The 7,343-nt window shown below is 44.3% G+C and overlaps 1 protein-coding gene across 1 annotated transcript; it reads right to left on the bottom strand.

The window, feature by feature from the left end:
• Positions 1-869: 869 nt before the first annotated feature.
• On the bottom strand, positions 870-6,052 carry NR0B1 (nuclear receptor subfamily 0 group B member 1). The gene is made up of 2 exons (XM_012756871.2): positions 4,864-6,052; positions 870-1,492 (listed from the first exon to the last, which is right to left on the bottom strand). The coding sequence occupies exons 1-2, from the start codon at positions 6,023-6,025 to the stop codon at positions 1,248-1,250; spliced, it is 1,407 nt and encodes a 468-aa protein (XP_012612325.1). The 5' UTR covers positions 6,026-6,052; the 3' UTR covers positions 870-1,247.
• Positions 6,053-7,343: the final 1,291 nt, after the last annotated feature.

Raw genomic sequence — 7,343 nt, forward strand, 5'->3', positions numbered from 1 at the left:
CACTTTATAGATGTTGTAGATATTTTAAAATTTCAATTATATTGATCACTGCTTTGAAATTAAGGTAAATGTTAGACCTGCCATGAGATAGTTTCTTATTTAATGTGTTAATAAGGAAACATATTATAGCACATATATTTCAAATATTTTTCAATATTGCACTTTGACATAATTCACTTCCTTTGTAATCTTAAGTATTTTATTTGCTACAATACTCTGAGAGCTTGATTCTGAGATGTTCATAGGATTCACCAAACTGCCAAAGGGGTCTGCACAAAAGAAAGTTTAAGACTCTCTGCAATGGGTTATTACCTTGGGACTAGATATCCTAATTACTAACAGGCAATTTATTACCCATAGAAGAATAGACATGTGGTGCACTAAATTTCATCTGGGGGCAAGGGAAACCTAATTCTTTGGATTATAATTAAAGGTGTAGCAGGTTGCTTTATGATTTCATGCCATGCTTGTTCAATGTGACACTTACAAAGACAATATATCTAAAAGATGAGGTGTAATTAGGGGGTTCTAATGATGTTGAGCTTTCTGGAACTATAATCCCTCCTTACAGAATATAAGTTTCTTGTGGAATTTTAAATCCATAACTGTGTACAGAAAATCTCCAAATAAAACTCTGAAAATCTATTTTACTTTGAGGTACCTTTATCATCACAGATTGCATCTTGGCTCCAATTGGGTACAAAGACAGTCTTCCATACAGCTGGCAAAAGTGGAAATGAAAATACAGCAAAGTCATCTTCCACTGACACCAGCATGTTATAACAGTAAATGTCATGATGTTACAAAGATACTTTTTGCTTATGAAGGCTAGGCTTTAATAATTTGTGAAGCCTTACTTAAACCCTGATAAGATTTTTAAAAATCAAGTTAATGGTTAACACCTTCAAATTTATTATAACTTAATATCACAAATTTGGTTTTAGCAGGTTCCACGTAGAGTGTCCCTAAACTTGTGAAAGTAGCTCATTAGTGTAGTACCCTGCTCTTTCCTTAAAGATGTACAGAGATATGTTACCCATTGGCAAATGTTTTATTTCACAATGAAACAGTATGGGACAGAGGAATTTTTTTAATTGTCTGGAACTAAGGTACTTCTTTAATTGAATACAAAAATACTATGAATGTAAAAATAATAAGAAAGTTTATTTTACAACATTTTGTACTCTTCTACCCACAGCTCTTTATTCTTCCTTCACGGTGAACTGTACTCTGTGGCTCACATGCCTTCATAACTTCGCACAGAGCATTTCCAGCATCATATCATCCATACTGACTGTGCCAATGATGGGCCTGAAGAACAGTTCAGCAATGACATTGGCATTGATGAACCTCAGCAGGAAAAGGGCACTATTCAGTTCTGCGAATCTTGCCTGGTGTCCTCTGTGCGTCATCCTGACGTGTTCATTGAGGATCTGCTGAGTTCCCCACTGAAGTCCCTGAATGTACTTCACGCACTGCAGGCCTGGCAGGTCTGGAAGGAGAAAAATCTTTTTGTTATAAACAGCTCACCACAGAGTTCTTTGCTACCTTTTAGAATATACCTATTTCTGTCTCTTCACCATTAAACAAGAGCTCAAGCTTCCAGGTTAAAAGGGTTTCTCTAAAGCAAGGATAAAATACCCATCCAGTTCTAAGTTTTCAGAAGCAACACGTCTAAGAATAAAACATCACGTAATTATTTTAGTTAATATTCACTATGTTTATATACACATTTAAAAACATTGGCCATGAATCAACAAAGGTACACTTAATTTGAGAATATAATACAGTTTAATGCATTATCACTCCAATTCACTTTCTATGCAAATAGGAAGAAATTAATACTATCCCAAGAAGTGAGCACTTTACCTTTTATCTATGGAAAACAGGGCTATTGGAAACAGGAAGTTTTGGCAGATGACAAATATTTTACCATTCTTCCTCAAATTTCCCACCATTACACAGATTGTCCAGCCAATGATGGTAAACCTCACAGCCACGAAACTATGGCACACAGGTTTCACTCTGCTTATTTGCCTGCAGGTCAGTATTAGTCTAGAGGCTCATAATAATTTGAAAGCTATTGCTGGCCACTTAGCTCACTGTTCCATGATTTCTGTATTGGTGAAGATTAAAAAGGGGAGAGAGGGAGAGGGAGGGAGGGGGAGAGGGAGAGAGAGAGACAGGGAGAGAGAGGGAGAGAGAGAGAGAGAGAGAGAGAGAGAGAGAGAGAGAGAGAGAGAGAGAGAGAGAGAGAGAGAGAACACACGCCCATGCACAATTTTAATGAGTGCCTCAAAAGGCTCTTTTAAAATATATCAAAGTAAGAAGTTTTTGAAAGCATTCTCTTACAGCCATTAAAAGGTTAAAAGGTAAACATGAAAACATCATAGATTGCAACATGGCTCAAAAGTAACTTTTCTAATAGAAAACGGATGACCTTTTGCAGTACAGTGTGATACCTAAGTAAAAGTGAATAAAATAACACAGGAAAGGTTAATTTCATGTAAGTTTTAGGAAGAAGTTGGTAAGAGGAAGCTGCTATTACAAGTCCTTGGGTCCTCTGCGATAGTAATGTTGTTGCTAAGTTCTTTAATTTGTATTCAAGTAATTAGCAGTTCAACATTTGGTTTAAAGGATGTTAATGATGCAATGCAGTCATTTCTTTCCCCTTTTCTACAAAATTCAACAGAAAAAATATTTTAAAAGCACCATGCTGATCATCACAGAGCAGCAGAACCAGTGTTCTTAAAAAATAATAATAATAATGATGGCAATAGGCATGAGTTACTCCTTATAGGCAAATAGCAAATCTGTTAAATAAAATAACACAATAAAGCAACATTAGAAATCCATATTCCAATTCTGAATAGCCCTGTCCACACATTAACATCCCTTATGACCTACAGTCAATATTCAGGCTTGAGACCCAATTTTGTTGTGTTCAAATTCCACTGATGAAAGTAGGAAGAGGCTTTGTTTAACTCCAGCAGAAATATGAAGCTTCTATAGGTCCCATGGCTTGTGCACTCATTACTTTTCTCTGCTTTCACACTACTCCTCTCCCCCAAAAGTAGCTTTTTCCCAAAAAAAGGACTTGCTTTCAAAATAAAGTCAGGAAAGAAAAAAGGCAAATGGACACCACAGTTTTATATCTCTCCTTATGTTTATGTTCAAACTTGTGTATATGTGTGTGTATACACAAACAGAAGAATAAACAGCAAAGAAAGGATACACACTTAATAGGCATTACCTTTCTCTCAAAGGTAGGTGCATTTGCATTTGTGTTTCAAGCACACTCAGCCAGTTAAACTCATACAGAGAGAGGTTTAGAAAAGGAAGAATGAGAATAAAGGGTGTCAGTGTGACAAAAGTATGCAAAACAAGGAGCAAGGAAAAGAGAAAAAGCTATTGGAATGTAAACTTCTGGAAGTCGAGCCCCTCTCACCATTATACTCCAATAGAATAATCATAGTAGATGGTTAATAACATTGGCTCAAGGATTGAGAACATTGTTTTCCAAATGATCTTTAAGCATTACTTGAGACACTTATTATGAAGGCAGATTTGCAGACCTTGGGCCAGAGCTATACTGAATCAAATATCTTTAGGGGAGGAGCCTGGAAAAGACTTTTATTCCCCACCCCCCACCACACACACAAGTGTTGCTAATGCACAAGCAAGTTTGGAAAATCATGGTACAAACAAAAGGGTAACCTACAATAGTCACTGGGATTAACTGACCTCTCTAGGTCATAATGTGAGGTCCGAATGAATTATTATCCCACCAAATACTGATCTATGTACCCCCCAAAATGCTAGGCAGGGGGCAAGGACATAACCAGAGACTCCTCACACCAGGGAAAAATGATGTAAGAGGAGCATTATAAAAACTATCCCAACTCAAGTTGCCTGGAAACTTTCTTCCCATTAGTGATCATTTTGGAAAGATGCTGATTGAAAATGAGTAGAGTATATCAGAGACAAGGTACTGGGCTGTCCAGGATGATATTCTCCTATGATTTGCTTGCACTCTGTGGGGCAGTGTGTCCAGTACCCAACAGAAAGCCTGAAAGTGTGGTGCGGCAGATATTACATTGGCCCAGAACGTTCCCAGGTGCCACAACACACCAGCGATTTATTTTGGAGTAAGTTCACCTGGGAGGCGTCTACCTGTTATGTAAAATCGGGTGGGGACAGTTATAAAATACAGTGCGCCAGCTCTCAGTTCTGACCGTCTTTTTTCCTGCCTTTTTTGCCAACCTGATTATTCAAAGACTTGGAGGATGAGATAGCCCAGATGCTTAGGATCATATAAATGAGTGTTCAGAGGCAGACTTGTGAAACACTAAGTCCAGTGTCCTGTCTGAGAGTGTTCCCAGGGAATAGTCTGTCTATGGAGTCTTAACAAATGTTTCCTCTCTTGCTAGCCTTAATAGATTTCCTCCAACAAAAAAGGTTCTAGTAAATTTCAGAACGAGGTTTCAAAAAAATGTTGCGGAATTTGCAGCGAACAAACACTTAAAAAAAAGACAAAACCTATGCTACTGTATTTAAAAGAAAACTAAAGAAGGACTAACCATGTCCCATGAAGGCACAAACTTTTCTGTAGTGACAGAAATGCGTAGAGAGCCAAGTGCAAACCTCAACAATCACTCCCCTCCTCTCTGGCAGCAGCCCACCTAGAAGAAGTGGTTCCTGAAGCCTCCCACCCCAACTCTGCTGAGTTAGTCGCGATTTTTCACCTGTTCCCCGACACTCTCCTGACCACTGAAAACTCCTTAGTGCCTGCGCCCCGGAGTGGGCACTGCCCAATGCTTTTCTGAGCTGGGGAAAGCCTGCGCCCAAGGCCAGCGCCCTTACCCGGGTTAAAGAGCACGGTCCCCTTGAGGTAGGCGTACTCCTTGGTACTGATGTTCAGACTCCAGCACTTGGCAAGGAAGCCCTTGATGGCTTGGACCTCGGCGGCAGAGGGCAACCGCCCGGTCTCCCGCGGGGATGCCAAATGTGGCTGCAGTGTGGCCAGGGACAGTGGCTCGTCGCTCGCCGTCTCCCGCCGCCTGGTGGTGAGGATCCTCTGCAGCATGCTGGGCTCCGCGGTCTCCACCGTCTCAAACTGCATGCGGTCCTGGGCCAGCTCGAGCATGAGCAGGGGCGCCCAGCAGCTGCGCACCAGCACCAGCTGCTGGTCCAAGGGCAGCACCTGGAAGCAGGGCAAGTACTTGACGAAGCGCAGCGTCTTCAACAGGCCGGCTGAGGCTGCCTCGCAGACCACCTGTGGACTCTTGAGAGCCACCGGCCGCTGGGCACCGCACGAGGTGTCCCACCAGGGGGCCCCCGACTGCGCTTCTGGAGCCGCGCGAGTTTGATTTGCTCTGGTGGGCATGTTGTAGAGGATGCTGCCCTGCGGCGAGTGGTCGTCACCGCAAAGGCGGCAGCGGTACAGGAGCGACATGGCCCGCCCGCCCAGTAGCCCCTCTCTACCACGCAGCCTCTGCGAGCAATTGGAGCGTTCCCACCACTCGCCCGCCGGCCGTGCCTCGGGCGCTTCTGGAGCCACGTGCGCTTGCTTTGCGCTCGTGAGCAAGCTGTAGAGGATGCTGCCCTGCCGTGGGTGGTCTTCACCACAAAAACAGCAGCGGTACGTGAGCGCCACTGCACGCCCGCCCGGTACCCCCTCTCTGCCCACCACGGGCTCAGCGCCGCACGAGCAGCCCCAGCACGGAGCCCCCGGCCGCGCCTCCGGAGCCCTTTGCATTTGCTTTGCGCTCGTGAGCATGTTGAAGAGGATGCTGCCCTGCCGCGGGTGGTCTTCACCGCAAAAGCAACAGCGGTACAGGAGCGTCATAGCCCTCCCGCTAAACAGCCCCTCTCTGCCCACCGCGGGCTCAGCGCCGCACGAGCAGCCCCAGCATGGAGCCCCCCGCCGCGCTTCGGGCGCCTCAGCAGCCGTGCGCGTTTGCTTCGCGCTCATAAGCATGTTATAGAGGATGCTGCCCTGCCACTGGTGGTCCTCGCCTGCCATGGCCCACGGCGCACGCAGCCCCGCTCTGCCCGGTGGCAGCCGCCTGGGACCTATTTATACCTAGCGCGCACGCAGGCGCATCGGCCGCCTCCGCCTGGGCAAGGGCGCAGAGGGGGGGCGCGGCGCTGCACTCCAGTATGTTCGCCGGTGACCTGGGTGGTTCAGTGGGGCAGATGCTTCTTAAAAGCTGGAAATGGGACAGGAACGTCCGCATGGGGGCTCCTGGACACTTCCCTCCTTCCTCTCATTACCCTTTCCCCGTCTCTGGAAGACGGGAGCAGACTACACGGACCAGGGTTGAGAAACTGTTTCTCCTGTTTCCAATGAACCCTAATTCGTTCTCTTTACTGGGAGGGCGGGAGTGCCTAGAAGGGGAAAACTCTATTTCTATGTTATCTTTATAAACTTTCATTAAATGATAATTTATAATTCACACTTTACGTGTCTTATATTTTATATATGGATGGGGAGGTCTCATTTTCAAGACCTTGAAAAGTATGAACCATAGACCAGCAGTACTGGCGTCTTATGGGAACTGGGTAGAAATGTGCAATCTCAGTCCCCATCCGGACCTTCTAACTCTGAATCTGCATTTTAACAAGTCTCCAGGGGATTTGCATGCAACTTAATGTTTGGAAAGCACCGGTCTGAGTATGCTGTCACAAGCATTCAGTTTAATTCCATCAACATTTATAAGCACCCACTGTGTCCTAGATGCTGTGTTAGAGAGCTGGGGGTGAGGGTACGACCATGATGTAAAAGTGGCTAAAATTTGGGAATATAGAAACCAAGAGAGATTAACAGACTGTTACAGCGAAAACTTTTGATGCTTGTAGAGGTATTACATTGGTAAGTTTGTAATTAGCATTTCTTCTCCCACACTTCTTCCCAAGCGAATAATGAAAAATGCAAGCATCAGAAAGCCTGGATCCTTTGGTCTTCACTTGCCACACGGTCTCCTCCCTCAAGTTCCACACAGGCACCGAGGTCAGTGGGTCTCCCCATGCCATCACCTGCCCTTTGTGTACTAGCTGGTTGTTTGACCTCAAAATCACAACTATTTGGTCCTCAAATTTCTCATCTCTACAATGAAAGTTTTATTGTAGTGATTTGTTGGGTCCAGGACTAAAAATGTGGAGCAGAGAAGATAATTGATAGATGCCCCTCCCCCCCTTTTTTGTTCTTCTTATTTTATTTTTTTTACATTCTCTGGGACCTGGAATTCTGAGCATAAGAGGAAAACCTAGGCAACCCCCACTTTGCTTTTCCCTGAAATTTTATTCTGTTTGCAGACCTTATATAGCACAGTGGTTAAATC

This window comes from Microcebus murinus, chromosome X, assembly GCF_040939455.1.
Source record: "Microcebus murinus isolate Inina chromosome X, M.murinus_Inina_mat1.0, whole genome shotgun sequence".
Taxonomy (NCBI): domain Eukaryota; kingdom Metazoa; phylum Chordata; class Mammalia; order Primates; family Cheirogaleidae; genus Microcebus; species Microcebus murinus.